The 25747-nt window shown below is 39.2% G+C and overlaps 1 protein-coding gene across 2 annotated transcripts in view; it reads right to left on the bottom strand.

The window, feature by feature from the left end:
• Positions 1–25737, bottom strand: part of NBEA (neurobeachin) — a 510633-nt gene extending 484896 nt beyond the window's left edge. For both annotated transcript variants that reach the window (XM_010572746.1, XM_010572747.1), the window contains exon 1: positions 25465–25737. In XM_010572746.1, coding sequence (XP_010571048.1) covers positions 25465–25737 — 273 coding nt within the window. The remainder of the gene's footprint in view (positions 1–25464) is intronic.
• Between the last annotated feature and the right edge of the window lie 10 nt (positions 25738–25747).

Genomic DNA, 25747 nt, shown 5'->3' with positions numbered 1-25747 from the left:
ACATAGCCAGGACAGCTGACCCAAACTAACCAAAGGGATATTCCAGACCATACGATGTCTGCTCAGCAATGAAAGCTAAGAGAACAGGGTTGGGGGAAATTTGTTATTACATTTGTCTTCCAGAGCAACTGCTATGTGTGCTGAAGCCCTACTACCCTGGAAGTGGCTGGACATCGCCCGATGATGGGAAGCAGAGAATAAATCTTTTGTTTTCCTTTGCTTCCACATGCGGCCTTTGCTTTTGCTTTATTAAACTGCCTTCATCTTGACTCACAAGTTCCTTTCCATCTTAATCTCTCCCCTCCCTGTCCTGCTGCGGAGGGGAATGATAGAGCAGCTTGGTGAGCACCGGGCATCCAGCCAAGGTCAACTCACCACAAAGGAGTATTGGGGGAGGGATAAAAAAAAGTAAATAAAATAAATCACTGGTTTCCCCTCAAAAAATACATCATCCACTCAAAAATAAATTTCTACTGAAAAAATCAGATCATAATGGAATTAATTTGGCAGGGGGGGGCAAGCAGAGTGCAGCAGAAATCACCAAATTCTCCAGGTTATCAGACTTGTTTAAACAGATGCTGTTTCTAGATTTTTCTCATTTTGGCCATAAACAAGGTGTTTAGCACTCTGAAGGTTCTGAAAATTGTATCACTTTTAAACAATGGAGTGAAGACTGTAATGCATGGTTAGTATGATTCTAAACATAACCTTCAACTTCTCCCTCTTATAATCCCCATAAAACTGATTAAACCAACGAAACATAAAGGAGTGATTAACAGTACGATCCCTGCAGCAGAGGACAGTTTAACAGTTTACATTTTTCCCAGACAAACACCATTTGTATACCTACAGTAGTCAGATGCAAACCTTCTCATAAATAAACAGCTCAGCATTTTGTAGGGAATTAATTTCATAATGGGAAAATGCAGATTAAACAGGAGAAAATTTAGAATAAGAACCAATTAAAGTGATAATCTTTACTTTTGACTAAGAAAAAGTGTCGTCAAAGTTTCACATCTACCTTAACAGTGCTATCTGGCAAAAAAATGTCTTCCTTGGTATCGCCTTTGCTTAACCATCAGGTAGGAAGTGAGGATTGGTAATCAGCGCACCTAAATGGAAAAAATCTATAAAAATAGATGAGAAGGGAAGACTCAGAGCATGTCCACATTAGCATCATAGTTCATGAGATCAGATGTGTGCTTTTGAAGCGAATCATCTAGATCTCAGTTTTGAATGTGGATGCTTCAGTTCACATAATTTGTGCATCATGTTGTGATATTTCAGATGACTAAAATGAAAGATGCACTCCAGGACTACACACAAAAATTAACCCAGGGAAATCCAGATCTTCAAAAATAAAGTGTGTTTCAGTTGCTAACAAACAGGACCGGACTAAAAAGTCTGAAGTAACTTCCCCTAAAATGTGTATCACGAGGTCCTCTGCACCACTTGTGTTGCTCTTCAGAATCCCTGGTACTAGCACTGATAGCTAATGTGGGATCTCTTCTCATTCTGGTAGAGGTTATATGAAAACCAAGATGACTATGTTCCAAAGAAGCAATCAAGGTCTCCCCATAGCTAAGTATCAACAAAGATTTGTAGGATCGTGACATAAACAGCCCTCTTCTACTAACACTGTTGCATCACTGGGTTACCAATAGATCATCTGCATTAGCCAAATGACTAAGTTAACTCCTTGGTGATGCTGATCGCAGTAAAACATCTTGGATCTTGTCATGCTAGATGTTTCATAGAAGGAAAGATGAAGTTCCCAATTTGGCACCCATAAGCTAACTGTAATCACATATACAAAAGAGTAACTTCTTATAATTTTTATTTATTTCTTTTTAAATATGTAAGGCACAAAAACACACAGGGTGGTTCCAAGAGAAGTAACAGTCCTTGTACAGTATCTTGCAAAATCACAAGCTACTGGAATTATTTTTCAGGATATTTTTTCAGAAAGTTATTGCAAAACTGCTCTGCCAAAAAAAGTGCTGTTATTGGATATTTTTTGATTACACATAGCTTGACAGAAATGAGACAGAAGCTCCAGGGAGCAACATTTTGATGTCCAGTAAGGAGAATTTTCCAACTTTGAACTGAATCTATTTCCATGGCTTTGTATAAAGTCTTGACACAACAGAATACAACTTTGATTATCTTCTAGACAAAGATGGCTGCATCTTAACACCTTGGTTCATCGTGGTAAGAAGGTAATTTCTCTGGATCCATGATATAAAGGAATGCCTCTGCCTCATAGGCAGAGAACAAAATAGAAATAAATTAAGCTCATCTGAGAAGAAATTCAGTCATGACCCTCATTGAGAACAAGTGATCTGATTGGAGAAAAAGCCAGCATAACAGTAACCTGCCATTAAAGCTAGGAGTTCTTCCAATGGAGGCAGAAGTTTTCTGAGAAGGTGAAACAATAAATGGATTGCAAAAGGCAGAACGCATACCAACAACCCACTGCCTGTCCTGTTCCGATCCCACAGAGGTACAAGCTACCTGATGAAATTAAGCAACTTACTATCCCTATATGGAAGGAGTGTGGAGAGACAGAACCAAGCACAGATCAAGAAGAGATGATGTTGGACAGCTTCAGCACAGCAGACCTTAATGCAGCTCACAGCCTAAGAAGCATCCTAATCTGATGACAACCACCACCCACGAGGAAGACTCATGCTTGAATCTGGTTCACTTAGTGGAAGCCATGCAGCCTTTACCTGTTTTTCAACAGGTTTAGGAAAGAAAGGTACCTAGCATATAAAATCCATTTCACAAGGGATATGAGGTTCAGCTAAGAGATACCCCCTTCATCCTCTGACTGAGCAGGTCTTGCAAGAACACAACAGATTTGCAAATCCTAGATAACAGGCTTAACTGACTGAAACAACAATGGCACCTAAGCTTCCCCACACAGCCACAAGCAGGGTCACAAGCACTTCATCTCGCTCCTCCTCTCTCCCCCCTTCAACTACATTCGGATCTCAGTCACCAAGGAATTAGGAGAAATAGAACACAGAACACAGACCAAGGTCCTTGAGTAGACTGGCTGCACACTCCATTTGAGCCCTCAATGAAAAACTGATCCCACAGAAACAGATCCTCAAGAAGGACATGAAGGACAGACTATAGCTGCTATTTATATCACCTAAGCAAATGACATGCCCATTTCTCGTATGCCAGAGAGCACTCATAGAATCACAGAATGGTTTGGGTTGGAAGGGACCTTTAAAGATGATCAAGTTCAATACCTGCCCCCACCATGGGCAGGGAAGTCTTTCACTTTCAGGTTGTTGAAAGCCCTGTCCAACCTGGCCTTGAACACTTCCAATGATGGGGCACCCACAACTCCTCTGGGCAACCTGTTCCAGTGTCTTACCACTCCCATAGAAAAAAAAAAAAATTTTTTTTTTTTTTACATTCTCATACCCAATCGAAATCTACCCTCTTTCAGTTTAAAACCATTGCCCCTTGTCCTGTCACTACAGGCCTTGGTAAAAAGCCTTCCTCCACCTTTTACAAGTTCATCACTTCTGTAAAGGAAACTTCTGACAGGCAAACTAATATTTATATGCTACTCACAAAGACCGATCTATTTTGTGACACAAACTCAGATTTCTTTTTTTATGCAAGTAAAGCCACCCAGTCACATTATCATTCACCTGTACATCATAATCCTGAACACAAGAAAAATGCCTGGCACATGCTCCTTACCAAAGTTACACTACTTTGGTGTGCAACCTCCTTCTATGGTCTTGATAGGCTCACATTGATCTGGCTACATGAATAAGCTCTCCAAATCAGCAGATAAATGACAACAAACTTGGAGGGAAAGGCTTATTAATTCAGATGGTCTGATGGTCCTGCCACCGTTCTGTGGAAAAAGGAACGTCAGCAGAACTGTGCTAGCAGCATTCTGAAGGTATGTGATCTCAAGGACACATAAGACTGAAGTTTATCTGGGCATAGAGGGAACAGAAATGCTGCCTGCTACAAATGGCCATGCACATACAGGCTGCAGTTTGATCACTGACCCAAGCTGACCTCAGGATAGCAAGGTAAGATCAGCATCAAGATGAGTACGTTCACAGCTACGAATCAGTCTCAAGCAACGAAGGCCCTGATCAAAAGCTGTGCAAAGTATGACCACAGTAACATGTTGCCACTGCATTGGTTGTAGCTGAGGTTTTGGGAACTTCATACCAATATACTTAATAAATCTCATGAGACCTGAAGGGGGTGCAAGATTGGCTTCACAGAAGTCTGTTTTAGAAGCTGAATTTCATGTTAAGAGTATAATGAAGCCTAACCATTAACTTTTCTTCAGATGCATATGAGCAGGCCTTTGGGAAGAGGGGAACAATCACGTCCTCGGGGACTTCAAAAAGATTTGGATTTAGGTGGCTTAGAAAAACATATTAAAAAAAGGAGTTTTAGAAATTACACTAATACTGTAATCTGTGAGAAAGGAATGACACTAAAATAGAGCTCATAAAAAGAAATTAGGAAACCATAATTGCACACACACAGAGTAGTGATATCTTGAGGACAACTTCTACAACAGATGGTTGGTTATATCAAGCACAGGCTTTCTGCCTGTGTTTTCAGAAAAAATATGGTGTATTTTGAAAAATTAAAGTCTGAAAAGGATTCTCAGATTGACCAGCTTTTTTTTTTCCAAGTTGTAGAGAAAGAGATTATAGCAGGGGAAAAAAAAAAAATTTTAGCTTCCAGCTTCACAATTCTAAAACCTAGCCTACCTTTCTTTTTAAAAGGATTTCTTGATGTCTCACTAGAAGGGACTGAAGTTTTAGAGCATATCTTTCATAATGATAATAAAATTTAATTCGGAATGGCATCCTTCAGTTGCAGTTATCCATCAACAGATCCTCTTTTGTCAAAACCCGACCCAAACAGCTGAGCTTTTAAATGGCCTCCCCTTCTCTGTTAGGAGTCTCACGTGCAGTCAGAAATTTTCACTTTTAAGGACAGCATTACGTACACCCGATTTCAACATGCATCTTAATACTAATTATTGCAGTTTCACCAGCAGTCAACTACTGAATATACTGTTGCCGTCAAGTTGAAAAAAAATTCTGATGCAAGAACCTTACAGCAGCTCAGGAATTGGTGACCGCCATACTATATAATTAGTAAAATAAGCAAGCTATTCAAATAAAAAAATTTTATCACGATGAAGACAAGGCGGCACTTCTTTTCTGCCTTCACCAACCACAAATCAAGGACGCACAAATCAGTGTGCTGCTGCGGCAAAGAAAGCCAACAGGATGCTGGGTTGCAGCAACAACTGCATCACCAGCAGAGATAAAGAAGTCATTATCCCACTCTATTCAGCACTTGTCAGGGCACACCTAGAATACTGTGTTCAGTTTTGGGCCCCGCTACGCAAAAAAAGATATGGACAGGCTGGAGAGGGTGCAGAGAAGGGCCATGAAGATGATCGAAGACTGGGAAGCATGCCGTATGAGGGAAGGCAGAGAGAACTGAGTTTGTTCAGCCTTGAGAAAAGGCAGTTTAGGGGAGATCTGTCCTGGTTTCAGCTGGGATAGTTAATTGTCTTCCTAGTAGCTGGTACAGCGCTGTGTTTTTGAGCCAGGTATGAGAAGAATGTTGATAACACACTGATGTTTTCAGCTGTTGCTAAGTAATATTTAGTCTAAAGTCAAGGATTTTTCAGCTTCTCATGCCCAGCCAGCAAGAAGGCTGGAGGGGCGCAAGAAGTTGGCACAGGACACAGCCAGGGCAGCTGACCCAAAGTGGCCAATGGGATATTCCATATCATGTGACGTCATGTCAGTATATAAACTGGAGGGAGTTGGCCTGGGGGGCAGATCGCTGCTCAGGAACTAACTGGGTGTCGATCGGCGAGTGGTGAGCAATTGCGCTATGCATCATTTGTCTGTTCCAATCCTTTTATTATTACTATTGCCATTTTACTAGTGTTATCACTATTAGTTTCTTCTTTTCTGTTCTATTAAACTGTTCTTATCTCAACCCACGAGTTTTACTTCTTTTCACAATTCTCTCCCCCATCCCACTGGGCGGGGGGGGTGGTGGTAGTGAGTGAGCAGCTGCATGGTGCTTCATTGCTGGCTGGGGATAAACCATGCCAGGACCTTATCACCACATCCCAGTATTTAAAGGATGGCTACAAAGAAGATGGAGACTCCCTTTTTACAAGGGGTCATATGGAAGACGAGGGGTAATGGGTACAAGTTGCTCCTGGGGAGATTCCAATTGGACACAAGAGGAAAATTTTTCACAATGAGGACAATCAGCCATTGGAATAATCTCCCCAGCGAGGTGGTGGATTCCCCAACGTTGGACACTTTTCAGCTGGACAGGGTGCTGGGCCATCTTGTCTAGACTGTGCTTTTGCTAAGAAAGGTTGGACTAGATGATCCTTGAGGACCCTTCCAACCTGTTATTCTATGACTCTATGACCTAAGCAAAAATTTCATGGGCTTATGACTGGCAACACTAGATTCAGGCATCAAAATATGCCAAGAATATCACATCAAACCAGCATTTTCACTTAAATAAATCGCTTCTTTAATCAAACCTTAGTGTAATACAGGCACGCATTCTTAGAGCAAGAACATCTAACACAGCCAGAAAAGAGGAATATACCAAGTAATTTTGGAACACAGCTTTATAAATACTGAAGTTGAGAAATTACTGAATGTTCAAGGGTTTTTCTTCCCCTCTATCTTTTCCTTCCCATAAACCATTTACTCAAGTTAAAGTAGGAGCCTTCATAGCTCCCTTTTAGCACTTATAATAAATATTTTAACTTGTTGATGAATGTAAGAGTTCCACAAGATGTTTTGTACTGTACTTGAACATTTAAAACCAATCTGAAATTCAGTTGGTAATCTGAGTGTGCGAGATACATGTTAACAGTAGAAGAACCTACCTGTCAGTACTGCTTCTTTGGCTAAGGAAATACTTAAAAGAGTTTAAAGGATGTCTTTTATATTGATGACCAAGAAGTTTGGAAGAGAATTTTCAGAACTGTATAAATCCCACTTTTCAAAGTTACTCTGATTCCTAGATCTGTCCTGCTCAGTAAAACTTAACTGCTGAAGAACTCAAGTAATGTTCAAAAAATGGTGCTTGGACTACCTTCACCACATAATTCTTTCCCCAACCAATTACTTAACAGAAGATGATGGCCCATCTAACGTACCAGATTTCATGGAGGAGGAGGAGGGAGAAGTAAAAAAAAAAAATTCTCAAATATAGAAAAGTCAACTAAAACTTCTGGAAAAATTCATACACATTTATTTTTCCTTTAAAAAGAAAAAGGTTGTAGTTGCATCTACGTTGCTCTATTAAGATGCATATTTACTTGATTTGTATAAATCTGCAAGTAAAACATTTTCCCCTTGTTATATTAGATGCTATTTACACACAGTTAAAAACGTTCATTGAAAACATCCCTTTAAGCAAAATGTACTATAGCAATTAAACTTCACAGTCACAAAGATTTTTTCATCACAACTTCTTTGTATAGTTTCTCATATGCTTTCAAAACTCCTGCTTTTTCCTTCAACAGTATACAGGCATCAAGTAAGTTTTTGATGTTTAAAAGTCATTAAAAAAAATCCATGAAGAAAGGTAGAAATACAATCCAGCATGACAGAGCACAAATGAATTAACTTTTTACTTTTATTGATGCTGCCTAGAATCTGGTATTCTCTCACAAGTGAAAATGATATTAGTAATCTAATTCTAGCCCTTCATAGATCTGTCTATCACAAATCAATCTAGAAAGAAAACTTTCACAGACCATGCTCAGAGCTGAGACTTCCTGATACCCCTTAGTATCCCACTGTGCAAAATAACCAGTTTTAATTTTTAGTTCAAAGAAAGTTATTTAAAAAGATTGGTATTCTAAGAAGTTTAAAAAAAAAGAATGACTTGACTTCCACAGAAGTGGGATTATTTCATTATGTGTTTGGTTTGTTTTTTTTCAGTTTGCCATTATTTCTTCCATAAGAATACGTGTTAAAGAAATGGAAAAAAAAACCCCAAACAAACAATAAAGTCATCCCACAATTCTGAAACTGATTTTTCATTGTTCTTCATGAAAAGTAGTTCAGTAAAGTTAATGTATGCACATCAAAGATTTTTAGGGAAAGAAGTATTTTGCTAAAATACTCCAGCCAGAAGAAATACTTCACACTTCAAATATTGTGAACATTATTAGAAAAGTATATTTTTATTTTAAGGAATGCAGAGCTAGAAATATATGCATATTTTTCATTTTAAATCCATTTAAAAAAAAACACAAAACCAATTAGCCCAAAATCCTGTAAGAATAGGCATAGCTTTGACGTTCATGAAAATTTAATATAGGAAAATGTAATCTGTTTACTCAGGATAAAAGACTGTAGTAGCCCTACTTTCATTCAATAAGTAAAGATACTCACTTTGAAGAATGATTTAAAACAAGAATTTTGGAAAAAATACAATAATTTTAGCTACAGATAAGCTGCAATAGTGAAGATATGGAAGCTGAAGGGAGAACATATGTAAATCTAAACAAATAGGCCTACAAAAGAGAAAAAACAACAAAAACAAAAACAGCAGACTGAAAGCTTGCATCAGATCCTTGGTTTCTGTTTCCTTTGCTAACAACACCTACACAATACTCCACACATACAGTCACTGAAATGCATCTTCAATACTTGTCCTCCATGACAATTCAATTTTTACTTAATTTGAAAGTAAAGCCATAACCCACTGTTTGACATCACTTATGACAAGGATTACAGTGAACTTTGCTATTGCAGATCAAAAGGAGACTTTAAAAATGTAGTCATATGTAAATAGTGAAGACGGTAAAGTATTAAAAAAAGTGAATCTTTAAGTACATTAATTCAAACTTCCATTCTGAAGAAATTAAAGTCCAACCAATTGAACAATGACAAAGAAAGCATTGGCCAATATGTCTAAAACAAATAGTGCCTCACTAAACAGATTATATCCCTTTTTTTAATCCAGTTTTATCTGCTTACTTAGAGCAGACATGTAGCTTTTAAAATTACTTTATTACTGTAAACAGCTCTGTAGAGCCCCTTTATCTCAAAGGAGCAAATTTTATTCACCTGTAAGTAATGTGGCACCAACACAACCAACCAAGAAGAGCCATGAGGCCACTCTGTTGAGGACAAGAGGACTGTCCAAGTCCAATAAAGCCACATTTTTTAAACAAGCAACCTTTAACATTTTTGAAAGGAAAATAAAACCAAATCTTTTTACATATAACAACAACAAAAAAAGCATAGTATTTGGAAGATATCGGATTTTTAGATCTGCACATGTTCCATCATGCCCTCCCCCAAAGCCCACACTTGAATACATGCTTTCTCAGTTTTGACTACCACTAATAAGAGGCCTTCCATTCTAAATTGTTCTGTGAGTCATGATTTAACATTCTGTAACTGATCCAAGGATCCTTTTTTTCTGATTTTAACCAGCCTTCATAGTTCATCTTTAAGGCTTCAGAATCCTGTGATTCAAAGCTGGGTAACAACATTTATATTAACATTTTTTCATGCTGCAGAAGTGCCTCCAAATCCTTATATTTATAATTTACTGAGGCATTCCATTTTCTTTAATTTTTGCCATGAATTTTTAAACAAGAAAAGATGATCCAACCGAACAATGTGTGTGCAGCTCAAGGGTAGTTTGCAAGTAAATGTGCCAGACATCTGTGAATGTCTTAACTGGCCCTGTACAAGGAAAAAAGGAATGGTTCTGCAATTTTAAAAGTACACAAAATTAAACAATGTTAATCTCACCTACACAAAGAAAATCTTATGTAAGCATCCATGGCATAACTACCAAATACAGATAAAGACAATCATATGGTTCCAGGTAGAACACACACACACACTGGTCTCTGGCAGTCAACCAGAACAGAAAATACTATGACAGGGATAAGAAGGAAGGAGTTCAAACTTGGCCCTAATCATTTCTTCTAAAAAAAATTAGAAGAACCTTCCAGCCTTCCAGTTAAAAAAGAAGAAATCTCACAGTAACTGTGCCATGGCAGTATGATGCCTAACTAAAAACTAGTTGGTTGCACTTTGAACATACCCAGAACTGACATAAACTTTGGAAGTTACTGTTCATTTGTTACATTTAAATTGTAACTTACCATTCAAACACCATAACAAATAAATTAGTTTTCTCCTATACAAGAGAGTTTTAAATAGCAGTAGCTGTCTGATAGACTTGAAAATGAAAACATTTAATTTCCTCTTTATACACACTTAATTATAATATTCCAGGCCAGGGTAAAACATCTCAACCACTATGAACTTTCCACAAGAACAGTTACAGACTTCCTTCTGTTCAGCGAGAGACTTAAAAAGCACAATGTAGCTATGAGATACGAATCCTACAAGACCCAAGTTCCGAGCCTCTGTGTGAAAGCTGGGCATGCATTGCCAGTGTGTGTCACACAAGGGGTGCTCATTAGTAGGAAATAATCCCTAGATGTATAAGGAAAAGCTATAGAGCACGAAATGTAAGCACTTTCATCCACATCGCATTGAAGTAGAGTGTGGGATTAGTGACAAAATTTTAATGCAAGCTGTTTACTGGTAACACTGTCCTGCAAGAAGTCTCTAAATAGCTTCACATGTATGAAGAGAGTCATCAGCAACCTGCAGGAGAGGACAAGCTGATTCCTCTGTCAAACAAGACTTTCCAGAGGCGGCAGCGGAGCTGCTGAAGGGCTGCACGCCACTGCCAGTTCTTTTAACTAACCAGTCAGAATCTACTGGTGTATCAGAAACGCCAATGTATCTAGGACAGCCAGTATGCATAACTAAACCTTGTTCATCACTGCAAAGTACCAATCGCAGTTTTTTAATTATACCTCACTACTGCAAACATCAACGCAATGAAGAAAGTCCACACGTTTCAAAAGCTGAAAAACAGCTGTTTGTTGAAATACAGAGAAATGAACAGTAGTGTGTACGTCCATCAATCTCTGCATAAAACTGTAATTCTGCTTACAACTATAAACAAAAATATTTAACCCCAGGTTTTCTGTACCTCCTTGAGAACTGTATTTCAAAATGTTTCCATCATTTAAAAAAACCCCTATCTTTCTGTGGTGGGTTGAACTTGGCTGGACCCCAGGTGCCCACCAAGCCACCCTATCACTCCCCCTCCTCAGCTGGGCAGGGGAGAGAAAATATAACAAAAGACTTGTGGGTTGAGATAAGGACAGGGAGATTACTCAGCAATTACCGTCACGGGCAAAACAGACTCGACTCAGGGAAACAAATTATTTTATCACCAATCAAATCAGAGTAGGGTAATAAGAAAATAAAACTAAATCTTAAAACACCTTCTCCCCACCCCTCCCTCCTTCCCGGCTCAACTACACTCCCGATTTTCTCTACGTCCTCCCCACAGCGGTGCAGGGGGACGGGGAATGGGGTTGGGGTCAGTTCCTCGCACGTTGTCTCTGCCGCTCCTTCCTCCTCAGGGGGAGGACTCCTCACTTGTCCCCTGCTCCACCATGAGTCCCTTCCATGGGCTGCAGTCCTTCAGGCACAGACTGCTCCAGCGTGGGTCCCCCGTGGGGTCACAAGTCCTGCCAGAAAACCTGCTCCAGCGTGGGCTCCTCTCTCCATGGGGCCACAGGTCCTGCCAGGAGCCTGCTCCAGTGTGGGCTTCCCACAGGGTCACAGCCTCCTTCGGGCATCCCCCTGCTCCAGCGTGGGGTCCTCCCTGGGCTGCAGGTGGAGATCTGCTCCACCATGGACCTCCCTGGGCCGCAGGGGGACAGCCTGCCTCACCGTGGTCTTCCCCATGGGCTGCGGGGGAATCTCTGCTCCAGCGCCTGGAGCATCTCCTCCTCCTCCTTCTGCACTGACCTGGGGGTCTGCACAAAGGTTTGTTTCTCTCACATATTCTCACTCCTCTTTCTGCCTGCAGTTTCTGTTGTGCAGCAGGTTTTTTCCCCCCTTCTGAAATCTGTTCTCCCAGAGGCACTACCACTGTCGCTGATGGGCTCAGCCTCGGCCAGTGGCAGGTCCGTCTTGGAGCCGGCTGGTATTGGCTCTGTCGGACACGGGGGAAGCTTCTAGCGGCTTCTCACAGAAGCCACCCCTGTAGCTCACCCCCCTGCCCCAAAACCTTGCCACACAAACCTAATACACTCTGAGACCAGGACTATATCACTCCAATCCCCCAAACCCCAATACCTTCAAAACCTGAGCATTATCGCAGGCATTGTCCCCACAAAGCATCATAATATAGTTTTCTGTATGACATTTTACTCCCCAAAGATCAGTCTGATTACTTAAAGTATTTTTCCTCTACAGCTTATTTTGATGCCTATAACAATAAAAGACTTCAGGCAAGTCTTTTTTTTTAGTCACAGTACAAACCTATTGTCCTAGAATGGTTACTCTTAATTTACAAATATATGAGAAGAAAAAAATGTTGAAAAAAATTATTCAAAATATTACTACGGAAACTGAACGCAGATTACGAAGGAGGAAGCTACTTACCATACAGTAGTACCAAAATGTATTAACAATTACTACTAAATGCTACTTTTCTCAATAACTCTCTTGGCTGTATTAATTTTTAATAATGCCTCAATAGCCTTTCATTATAGTGTTTTAAAGATCTCATTTTGCTACACTAAGTATAGACTATTTGGTTGGATTTCAATTTTCTAAATAAATAGAAATGCCAACAAGTTTTTCTTAAGTCAGGATTTGTTTTTAGACCACAAACAATTCCTTCCTACCTCCCAGGAAATCTTCAGGATTTCTTAAAGGAATTTTAAATCAAAATTCACATTGGCTGCACTGTCAGCTGCAGCTTGTACTATGAAGTACATGGTCTCCTCAACAGCTCATACTCTACAAAATGTAAACATAAGGAAATTTTTAAACCCACGATTTTTCAAAAACTCATGCAGCAAAAACATACATATCCAGTTCAGATGCACTGCTTAAGGAAAGAAACCCAACCCTCATCGTCAAAAATGCCACACATCCCGAAAAGCTCTAGTATCTATAAGGGGCTGGGGGAAACACAACACTTGAAGAGACGGTAATATAGAAAGACATAACATGACCATGGACGCAGTTCAGAAAACTGAATCCCTATGTTCGCAGGCTGGCACCAGTTTAGCTCAGGTTGCTTAACCAGCTTCCTTACTGAGGAAGTCCTAAAATCTACTCTAACTCCACAAGAAGCATATGAGAGAGGAATTTTGAAATAATAATTTAAACAAGGTGCTCCTAAGATTCCTCTGACCTCCAGAAAGGATTTAGATTATATCAACACTTCAAATCTCTTAGGTCTTTTTCCGCACATCTGGATAGTATCAGGTTTTGGTACAAGACACATCTAGGACTGATCTCAGCCAGAAGAAAATACATTATATGTGCTGCTTTCTTTTCAGGGTGAAGTAAGTTTTGGCTAAAACAGAGCTCAACCGACTTAAAGTTGAAAAGCCAGTTATGTCATAACTAGTGCAGGAGAATAGCTCAATTACAAGTATTTGCAGCCATTCTAACTTCATAGGACAGGCTAGAACCACAAACCAAAGCTGTGATAAATGATCCAAGAGCTTAAATCTGGACTACAAAAAAAAAAGTATTTTGTATTTACACTCTGAAACCTCTTAACTGCTTTAAGTTTAAAGAGAAGGATTTCTTACTTAAAAAATTCAACACTTAAAGCATTTTGAAGCCCACATGTGGGCTTAGACTGGTATTAACAGATGGTGGTAAATCCCTCAGACACCTCAAAAAATTAATAAAACATCATATAACAAGTCATTTCAAGGTCTCTGTAAATCCAGGCAGACATTGCTTCACTGAGAGAAGATAACCTGTTGTACTCAGGATTTTCCAATCATACCATTAAGAAGTTTTTTTAAATGTAAATCTTCCTTTCAGCGGTAACTTTTCTTAATAGCTAAACTTTACCTAAACAATTAACTTAATTTGGGGGGGGGCTGATACTTTTAAGAACAGACTCAACTGGAGAAGTAGGCTTTGACAGTCTAAAAGGTATCAGCTTACATGGTTTCGCTTCATTCATTTGAAACTTCTGCTTATAGTTACACCAAAGGCTCTTAATACATGTTTTACATCTATTTGCATTAGTTTGAGCTGTTGGGTTCCTGAAAAAGTGAAAGCTTGCTTAATAAACTATGCCTTCAAGTGAGAAAAAGGACTACAGACTTGAAAACTATTTTTTTTAACTGAACCAGGACATGCAACAGAGCAAGTAGATCCAAATTTGTTCTTAAATGGAATTTAATCACTTTTTATTAGAAAAAAAAATAATCACATAAGCTACTTTACTATCGTTAATTTTCTCTTATTACTAGTATAAATGAGTTTTATAACAAGGGAAATCATGACATCTGTGAGAACTGGGAATAAGTGAGCATTACCTTTAAAATGTCAAATACTGTACTCTATCTACTGTCAAAGACTGACTCCTTCTCAGTGACTAAGCCTACACATTGTTCCAGTCACAATGTGTTTATTATTGTACATTAGAAGTTACTTTGAATGAGTTATTTTCTTTGCATGAAACAAGAACTATAAAAATTTTGTTACACAATCACCTTTGATTAATATATTACAGTTTCTAAGTTACATATAGTTAGATGCACATAAAGTGCTATCGAACATTTAATCTGTAAATATCAGACTATATATAAAGTCATGAATCTAATCAACAAACTCAATGCAGAACTTCAACAGCTTTGGCCCTATACTGAATGTTAGGGGTTGTTTTTTTTTTCCTTCTCATATCAAGCATCTGTAACTTTGAAGACTATGCTAATAGCTCTTCTAGTTTAATTTCAATTCATGCTAATTTGTTGAAGAAGGTAGTATTTATAGTATATGTTAAGAGCCACAAAGTTTCATTAACTCAGCATTAAGCCATTAATATTATCTTCATACATTTTCAGCAGAATATCAAATGTAGCTACATTTTATATTTCTGAAATCCAAGAATTAAAGCTTACCTACAACCATAACTGTGATTTGCAGAAGTGACAGATACTCTTGGGTTTGTGTGTTTCATCCAAGGCTATCTATTAACAAGCACGCACAACAGATGAAAAGCAAACACTCACTGCTGTGGCTCACAGAGGTCTGTTTTCTTTCTTGGCTGCATGTGGTGCAAATTGTCCTTTGCTGGGTTAGGCATAGCAATATTGACTGGATTATTTGTGGTAGATATTGCAGCTCATACTGTGAGATGAGGAAAAGGGTTGCTATAATTAAAAGGCTTCCTGGACTCCACCTCCCACTTTTTGGAAAGGAAGCACTATTATCTACACAAGGAGAATAAACATCTAAATGTGCGAATGATTAAGGGATTGGAACATCTGACATATAAAGAAAGAGAGAGAGAGAGCTGGAGAGAGCTGGGATTGTTTAGCCTTAAGTAGAGAAGGTTTGAAGAGACCTTATAGATGTGTATGTGTATTTGAAGGTGGGGTAGGGTGGGCAGGGAGTAGAGACAAGGGAGACAGACTCTTCTCAGTGGCACCCAGTGACAGGACGAGTAGCAATGGGCACAGGAAACTCCACTTACACCTAACTAAGAACTCGACATGGGAGCCCCCATCCTTAGAAATATTCAAAACCCAGCCAGACAAGGCCCTGAGCAACTTGCTCTAGTTGACCCTGCTTTGAGCATGGATTTTTGTCTAGAGACCTCCAGAGGTTCCTTCCATCCTCAACTGTTCTACAGTTCTTTGAAATTTCTGTGATTCTGCTAGTTTATGAAAGTGCTCTGACAATGAAGTTTCAGGAGGATGTTGTAGTGTTAGTGCCAAAGAGAAGAACAGAGAGGCAAGATCTTTAATATGATTTTGATGAGAGGAAAAAAAAAAAAAAAGAAGTGCTACATACGAGCCCAGGACGGTATGTTGAACCTTCTTTACAGATGGACTCAATTCACTTCAGCCTTGGATAGTAGATGCAACTCTAGCAGGGTCTTCTTATAAGTATGTTTCTGCATTCACATAATGCTCTCTAAGATATCAAAAGATGCAATGGAGGCTGCAACATTTCCATGAGGAACAGAGTGGATGAGAAAGTCTTTCAAATCACCTAAAAGCTGCATAAAACAAACCACACAAAAAACAGAAGACTTCTGCAGGTTGTTTGGACATATAGATGCCACAGTGAAGACGCAGAAGAAGCAGCAATGAAGATTTTTGGAACCCCAGAGACTAAAACATGGGGCAGAGGCTCCACAAATATCTTTAGGGAAAAAGAATTAGAAGAATGAAATAGCCCCTACCTCCTGAGCATCTTGCTTGGAAGACCTTATTCAGTCCAATGCAGTCTTACACAAACGTTTCCATAAGTTTCAGCTATTCGGCATAGGAATATTAACAGCCAAGTAGCCATCAGTCACAGATATGACTCACAAATATCACACATATTGCCATTTACCAAAACAGATAATGTATTTCACTGGAGTAACAGAAGGAAAAGAGGGGGTGCTGACATTAATTTTTTGACAATTTTATGTCAGCGAACTTTTTGCTCATGGAGGAACATATTGAGGCAAACAATCCTATTGGATGGGTAAACACTGAGTTTACAATGATGGCTTTTATTGGAGCTCTCAATCTCGAAAGAAAATAGCAAAAGTCACCAGCCATGAAAGTATAACACAACACTTAGTAAGGTTCTTTACCTCCTTCCTCTTTCCATAACTTAACATAGCCACAATGCAGCTTTCAGAGGCCTCTTGATAAGTTTCATTTATTAAGTTAAAAATTACGATTTGAAGAGGGATGAAGCTGCTGCTTTCTTCCTACAAAATTGGCTTTTTCTTCTCATTTCAGGAAACAGCTCTTGGCCCATTCTCTCAACATTCCAATTCCTGCAATTAAACAGCTGCAGCTAATGCCCTTCTGCGAAGATGCTGAATCCCCCAGTCCATTCTCCAGACCACTGGGAAGCTCATTCTCCCTGCATAACATCCTCAGATATACTAGTTCACATTTCCTCACTACACAATTGGAGGAGACTGAACTCTGTGGCTACATTCTGATGTATATGTCCTATTGGAAGGGGCAGACAGCTTTCCCATTTTGCTAGCTATAAAACATAAATTCAACTTTAAGCAAGAATGCTCCCTGATTTCAAAGTAATTTTTTTTTTTTAATTGAATGTTCTTAACACTCAAAGTGACATAGGAAGATTTTTAGCTCTCAATTAAATCAAGACACATTGCTGAAGAGTAAGAGTAAACTCTGATCAGTCAGGCATGAGCAATCCAAGAGAGGGCTTGGCTTCAGTCAGTTCATTACTAGCTTGAATGTGTATTTCATGGTTACTATTCTATATTTAATGAAAGCATATCTTATTGTTTTCTATAATTCTGAAGTAGGAGTCTTTTGTTTCAGTGTTTGTACAGGCTCCTTTGTGAATCAAAGGACATGTTGTTTCCAAATTCATATTTGTGTTTATAAATATTCAAAACATTTTCTTTTTACAAAACAAAGAGCAAAAAAAGAAAAAACTGTTACAGTGGCTCTTAAAGCAGGCAAAAGCCAATAAAAGTTAGAAAATTTTACGTAACTGAGTATTTGTCACAGAATATGAAGACTTAAAAGGCAAAAAAAAAGTGAGATCACGTGAAACTGATTACAATGCCATATTGCTGGTACTGGAGTTAGTTTAGAAGGCTCTACTCAGAGAATGATTATTTGCATCCTTCTGTCTACACTGTCCCAGTAGCACAAAAGCCATCAGGTACCAAAAAGCATGATATGAATAACAATTTCACTTGTAAGTGAATATCTTGCCCTATCTCACTTTCAGCTAATTCCAAAACCTAATACCTATTTTGCATAGTTAAGAAAGGCTTCCAACTGTAAACAAAAGGGCAGTGAAAGATCATTTTCCAAATATAGAAGTCAAGCATTTGTAAGCTGTTGAATAGCATGAGTAGTATTCACATTTATGCAAGCTTTCAGTGAATTGTTATGTTGGAACAATTTCACTGATGCAACCCAATTTTAAATTAAAGCAGGGTAGTCACATTATAGGGTTGCATTAATATAAATGAATTGACATCACTGGTATAAATCTCAGTAACACCAGAACTACTTAGACTTACTTATTTACTGAAGATTATTATTTTCCATGTACTTCAAAAGTAGAACAAACTCAAAACCACAAAAATTACCAGAATGCAAATTTTAGCAGAGAGTCAGTAGGTTGATCACAAGTTGAAGTGCTTCTCTACTGGAAATAACAGATAATCTTTCCATTAGAGATGAACATCATTAACAATCTTCCTAAATTGGGAGTTATGAAACTGTAGTTCAAATAGCTGAAATCCATCATAATCCTATAGCTGAAACAGGTATTTCTATCAATTATGGAAGCAATATGTGACTCTCCACAAATAACCCCCCCCCTTTTTTTTTAATTGTTCATTATCTTTATGCTGAATATTATCTATTGCATACTGTATCATTCACAGTATATCCAAGCCAAACCTTTGCAAGACAGAAGTGGGAGGTAGATCATCAAATTCAAAACTGATATTTCAAGAGATCTGCTGCCTCTGATTATAAAAGCAAGTTCTACATTTGATTGAGACTTAAAGGAAGCTTGAGTTCTGTCTATGCAAGAATTAATAAAACTCCACAAAGGGGTATTTCCAAAAATATGAATGGTAATTAAGGATCAAATTCAATAATTAAATGGAACTTCTTTCAACAAAAACACGCACTACTACACTGACTCTTTGGCCACCAGGCACATACAAGATATCAACTAATGAGATAGCTGCAATGATACTGTTCTGTGTAAATACTACAAAATGTGTTGCTCTCCTGTTACTACAGCAAGTTGATTTGAAATTGCAGATTTATCAAGACAGGCTAAGATAGAAAAACAAAAAAGTGCAGTACTAAGTAATGAACAGGTAAGATTAAGAGATTGATTTAAAATAGCTTGGATAGCTTATTAAGTTAACACAGCTGTGTTAATACCGTGCACAGTATTTATCAGGATATAAAAGTCTCAGTTTTGGTACTAACCCAATCACAGATTTCATTCCACTTTGACTAAATTCAATATGGCGTGAAAGGGGAACAAACGCTTTAGTAGGAATTCAGAGATGATTATGCAGTTTTTGGGTGTTGGATTCTGGTTTGGGTTTTTTTTAAGGATGTAATATAGACAGTGATTCATATATTTGAAAAGTATGAGCGGAGACACAGAAAAGCATTAACATGCAAGAAAAAACTGCACCACAGCCTCCTAAGCATCAACCTCATGAATATAATAAGCCATGCACCTTGACTTGTACCCCTTTGAATAGTCATCTGAAAGTCAAGGTGCCAGGGGGACGGGGAGGGAAAAAATATAGAGGGGACAAAGATTAGTGTATAACTGATTACACAGCTAAATGCTTAGTCTTGTAAAACACATGGTTTAAATGGGGAATCAGGTCACAATTTTGTAAGAACAGCATCTTGATCGAGAAAGGTGATAACCTTTTGCTTGATGAAAAGGGATAAAACATAGGTAGGGTCTCAGGTGAGAGTAGGGGGAAAGGCCAAAGATCAGAGGTGTTTTATTAATACCAGTCTCACATCTTTATTACTTCAGTGTGGCAAAAATAATTAAAAAAAACATTTAGGTATTCACCTCCCTTATAATCCATGAACTGAATCCTGTAAAGACAAGTAAAATGTAAAACTAAGAGGAAAATAGCTGTTCGGAGTTAAGCGGTAAGGAATACTCGGTGATACGCTCACCATGACTGATTTTAAGAAGTTACCACCTATAGAAATGTATCAGTCCATCATACCAGAACCACAGCAGATTCCAAGCCACCTGCTGAGATATCACTAGTGCTTCATGACTGATAAAAGTTTTGAAAACAACTTCCCACCAATAAACACCTACTGTCAAAGATTAGATAAAAAAGCCAACAGCAATCAGTTATACTAAAAGAAATTAAGTGAACATTCAGTCATTCAAAGATTTTCTGTAACCAAAACTAAGTTTTCTATGAAAGTATTAGATAATGACAACAGCTGTAGTACTCTTAAGTAGCTGCCCATGGAATGCTATTACAAACTCTTGCAGTGGATACTCTCTTTCATATGGCTCTGGTAGCTTCTACAGTAACATCCAGACATAGCTTAGTACAGAGATAAATGAGCAGGATAAAAAGGGACCAGTGGGACAGACAGTAACTTGGACAAGCACTGCCACCTCCGGTTAAGTATCACCTAAAACAAAACACACACACACTAAAAAACAAACAAGAACCAAACAAAAAAACCAAAACAACTTCAGAATTCCCCCAAACTTCACTTTTTTGAATAACACCATCTATCAGCAGAGAATTATATTACAAAAACAGGAAGTCTTCCACCAAGAAAACAGAGTCAGATTCTCAAGCCTGTAAAGCTAGCTCCACAAGAAAAACAGAAGTCATATGATGGAGGCTACAGTTCACGAGGCCCACGGTTTCTCAGAGTACGACAGCGTCTAACAAACAAATGTGATTCTTCCTCCCCACACAAGAGTAGAACTGTGTCCACAGGACGTTGCAGCAACCAAAACTGTAAATGGATTCAAAGAACTCAAATATCAAAAGCCAACTTTAGCTTATGACGACCCTTAACCAATGTTTGAAGAAAAAGTACCAAAGTTAAAAAAATAAAAATAAAAATCTTCCTTACATATGCCTCCCTTTACATTTTTCCTTATGACCACTACTACGGAAAGCCTGTAGGGCAACAAGGATCTCTCACGTAATCCAACCCATTCGCTCTGAAGCTGCAAATGCCACTCCTACAAGTACACAATGTGACAGAGCACTAAAAAATGGCTTGCCTCTTGTGATGGGTGACTAAAACTGAAGTAGGACGGAACAGCCAAGAAAATGAGAAGAGCTAGGCAGAAGCGTGGGCTGTAGTCAACAAGAACAGCAAGAGACTTTTTGAACTATGCCTGGTGTTTGACCTACTTCTTGTAAGCACTCTCTAGCCTGACAAAACATATATAAAAGCTTTCCAGATTGCACAAGGAGAAACCTGGTCAGCTACACCTGGATCAGACTGAAATCTGTTCAAATCTGCATCACGTCACCTGTTCAAGATGCATAGGCAAAACGAGCAGCATGTGTCAGCACCAGTCACAATTTTTTAGTACCAGTCAGCTTCCTGTTCACCCTTCTTATTTCACACTGCTGTAGAATCAGCACTACAAGACTCAAAATCAAAAATTCTAGGAAATTCAAACTGGAACAAAGAAAGCTTTCCAAAACCTACAAAACAATGCAATTCACGTAGTCATGTTTGATGAAAGCTGGCCAGACAAGAGACAGTTCAAAATATACACTGAAGGAAAAATTCCCAAGACCATCAAAATACTGGAAAAGCAGAGAATTAAGGAAGAAAGTCAATAAAAACAATGAAAGGAAAGGCCATTCAAGATATATTATAGAAGAACTAATTAAAGCCACGTGTGGAAATTTTGCACTAGGAGATAAGTGAAACAAAAATGCACTTGAAGTAGAAGAATACAGGTGGACAGACTGACCCATTTCCACCTTAATATCGTATTTGCTGAAGTATGTCGTGCAGAACTTTATTTTAAGCATCAGTCTAACACATATCATAAGTACAAAAGGGTATCAAGAAGCAAAGGAACTATGGACAATGATAACAACAAGCACATCTATCATAGCAATAACATCCTTGACAGTACCCTAAGAAAACTAATAGAGCTGTTCAAAGGGGAAAGGCCTCCTCATCAACAGAAGCATAGAATTGGTGTCAAAATCTCCCCAAAGAGAAATCACTAAGAGCAATTAGAGGATTATGTTGTTTGCAAGGAAAGCCTTTTCCAGTTTGGTGCTTTGCAGTACACAAGGGTCAGCGAACACACATCTCAAAGAGAGCATGCTGGACCTGGGAATTCACATTAAACCCATGGACCAAAATCAAAATACTCCCCATCACAGAATAATGCATGAGGCATGATGAGGAGTTCCCTCCTACTTCCAGAAATGTAAAAAGAATACAATATTCTATAAAATCATTCTAGAATAGCCTTCAGCTTGTAGACTCTTAACATCTTCTGACCTTCACAGTATTAACACTAGCAGGTTTTTTTAAGGATAACTTTAAGTAGTTCATAGGCATTGGCATATAAAGGGCTGAACCCTCTCTCCATTATGTCTTCCACTGTAATTTTAAACAGTGAAAAATAACACAAGCAATACTAGAAACTCTAGCAAGTGATACTTCATTAAACAAATTCATCGGTATAACAGAACTTTGAACACGCAATAAGCTCAGAGGAAGAAAAGTGCCACTGAGAAAAAGAAAAGCATGAAGAGAAACAACTAATCCCATAAACAGCGTAGGGGATCCCAAAAACAAAATACTGTCTGAGCTGAAAGTCAACTGTTAAAATTTGGCAAAGCTGAAAATCCAACAACATATCAGACATGGGAAAAGATTTTCAGCACTGCATAAGAAGCACTTCATCACCTCACAGATAAAATAAATCACTGTGTCCATCAACATCAGAAGGTGCCACATGAAGTGAGTCTGAAATGCAGTAATAGAGACCACAGTGTGAGGCCACCAAAACTATCATTTAAAGGTAAAAACTGTCCAAGATAAACCCCAAAAGGAAAACTTAACAGGGAAGAAGACTGAGCATATCCATGACAAGGGCAAGCCAAACCAAAGTTTTGTCTCAAACATTTGCTGCTGCTTCCACACAGGTGCAGGAAGAATGAATAGACTTATTTAAGCTTTACACAGAAGACAGCAGTAATCTCAGGTAAGAAAATAAAATTTAAAGAAAGTATCTCAATCTTTAACTTCTGATTCTCTCCGATAATAAAAGAAGTCTCAGCTATGCAGCATTCCGATATTAAAAAGCTACTACCAAATGGCTTATAGATATAGTACAGGCTATATTTCTCTCAGAGACTTAACACATCAACTGACATATCAAACTGAGATCAGGTCTTTAAGCACTGTCCACTCATTATCACCCTTGCACCAAAAGTTATTCAGAAATAGTAAAGGTAAAGGCTAAAGAAAAAAAAAACAAAAAACAACCAGCCCACAAAAATCTCTCCACCCCCAAAGAATGCTTCTAAAATACAAGATGGCATTTTATTTAGAGTTGCCATTAAAATCCTTACTACCGAATCAGATAACATTTAGTAGTTGGGGGATACGCCATCAGCTTTACTTTGTACCTGCCATATTCACTATGTTTGTTTCACATGGAAGTAAATTAAGTTTGAAACATACAAGCCTAAGTTTGAGACATTCACTGCCCTGAGAAGAAAAAGATTAGCAGACACAATGTAACCTCTCTCTGCTGTGGGAATACTGACTATTGTATACTAGAGTCCATCTGTTAAGTAATGACTGATCCAGAATGCATCGCTACTGCAGCAGATTCCCAAGCAGTTTCACATTCATATATGTCCCCCGATGCCGAGAGCACTGTTAAAGACTCTTGCCTTTATTTTTAAATATAAGCATAGTTTTCAGCAATAGGAACTAATCAGTAAGTAGATCTTGTAGGCAAGCACTGTAACAAGCACTGTGTGTCCTCCACACAAAATACCAAAACACATTCTAACCTCCCCCGCCAAAGACAAGCCAATGTTAGTCCAGTTGCTGATGCGCTAACAGCCAGAATTAAAATAAGCTTAAATATCAGTAAGAAGAATGAAAGAAGAAAGAAAACCAGAAAAGGATTAAACATCTTCGTATCTGTCATGATCTATACAAATCCAGTTAATAACTGCATGTCATTCCCTTATTTCGAGTGCTACTTTTAAAGGAATGGGTAATAATCCAATAAAGTTATGATCACTTGTACCACACTTGTACAAAAAAAAATATTTACAAATCATGTTTCAGTTAAGTGTCAAACAGCTTGTAGAGAGGAGTGGGAAATATACCAGATTACTGTTTTGACACATTCACAAAACTATTAGGGCTTTAACCCTGTGTGTTCACATAAGCCATAAATATTAAAATGATCTGACCAAACCATGTCTTTCCCTGCGTGCTGCAGCTTTTCCATTCAGTCTGTGCTAGGTCAAATGCAAGTAACTGTCAAACAGAAGAATACATTCTTTCAAAGTGTTTGAAACAAAATACATTCCTTGCATGACTTTGTTTAAAATGAGTGGAGGTTGGAAGCATTAAACTCATTTGAAACAAAGGCAGTTTCAATTAATTGCCATTCAGTTTTGAGCAGTCATTTTTCTATCCTATTTCCTATGCAAAAATTTAGGATATTTCATTGACTGAACTGCTTCAAAAGCTTTGCTGCAGCAAATCTTGCATTCAGGAGCAGCACCAAATTGCACATAATTGAAAGTGATTCATTTTTAGATCCACTCGTTTGGCTTCTGTAGGTTCCTCAGGCTTTGGTGTAGGTAGCGCAAAAACATTAAGTCATACAGTCCTGCAGTAACTCTTTCACTCCATGAAGTGAGCAGATGACTAAGGAGCTACATTTTAGCGTCTTCGCCTTGTTTCAAGCTATTTACCAGCACACAATAGTATTTTGCAACACGCAGACCTTAAACAAAATTAGCAACAGCACTTACTTTGCAGACAAGAATGTGTTTTGGAAAGCATAGCGGATTATTAAGACGTGAGCAACCCAATACAATACTGCAACACAACTAACTCTTTATTACAGATATTAAGGCGTATTAAACCCTTGCAAAAATCTCCCTCCTCCCCCCTCCTCTAGATAAAATACTCAACTAGCTCTGAGCTAACAGGGTTAAACCCTTCGCATGTTTCAGCCACTGAGACAAGACACCAGCTCAGGCTGTTTTTGATGTTTTTCAGTGAAAAAGACATACTACATTCACACCACTCTTCTTCAAGCGAGGAAGCTATCGGGTTATAGGGCAGCGTCCAGAACCCGAAATCGCAAATTACTTAATCTCCTTATTTTTCACACATGTGAATTCCACACGCTCCACTTCTGCGGGAAGCGGCCGGGGGGGGGAGGCACTGGGAAGGAGAAGAGTGGCCTGCCTGGACCAGGCAGGGTCCTGCGTGGAGTTTGGGGAGCGCCGAGGGGGGCTTCTGTCACAGGCACGACGAGGAGAAGGGCAGGTCGCGGTATCGCCGAGGAGAGAGAGGGGGACGAGAGGAGTTTGGGGAGGAACGATGGTTGGGAAAGGGCCGTACGTGTAGCGGGGACACGGGGGCTGGGAAAATGAAGGTCCTTTTCGGGTCGCCGAGGGGCAGGGGGGGAGCGGGGAGCAGCCCCGGGAGGAGGTGGGCTGCTCGGGCCGGTGCCCGGGGACCCTCTTGCCCGCCGGGGCGTCACCGGGACGGGGTGCCGGGCCGCTTACCAGGTTCAGCACCGTCTCCACGATGTCCCGGTTGCTGACCTCCCCGACCTGGATGAGTCCGATGAGGACGGCGAATTTCATCCGGATATTGCGGATCGGCACCGACGGGTTAATCATCCCCGCGGGGAGCACGACGGACCCGGAGCCCGACGCCCTCAGCTCCCCCATCGCCGCGACGCCGCCGCCGCCGCCTCCTCCTCCACCGCCGGCCCCGACGGAGAGGAGTCCCGCGGGCTGCGGGTCCGGCCCCGACACCGGCTTCTCGCTCGCCATTTACCCCCCG

This window comes from Haliaeetus leucocephalus, unplaced genomic scaffold, assembly GCF_000737465.1.
Source record: "Haliaeetus leucocephalus isolate CR32 unplaced genomic scaffold, Haliaeetus_leucocephalus-4.0 Scaffold351, whole genome shotgun sequence".
In the NCBI taxonomy this organism is placed as follows: Eukaryota; Metazoa; Chordata; class Aves; order Accipitriformes; family Accipitridae; genus Haliaeetus; species Haliaeetus leucocephalus.
The sequence above is the reverse complement of the archived record's forward strand: the minus strand, read 5'-3'. Positions and strand labels throughout refer to the sequence as shown.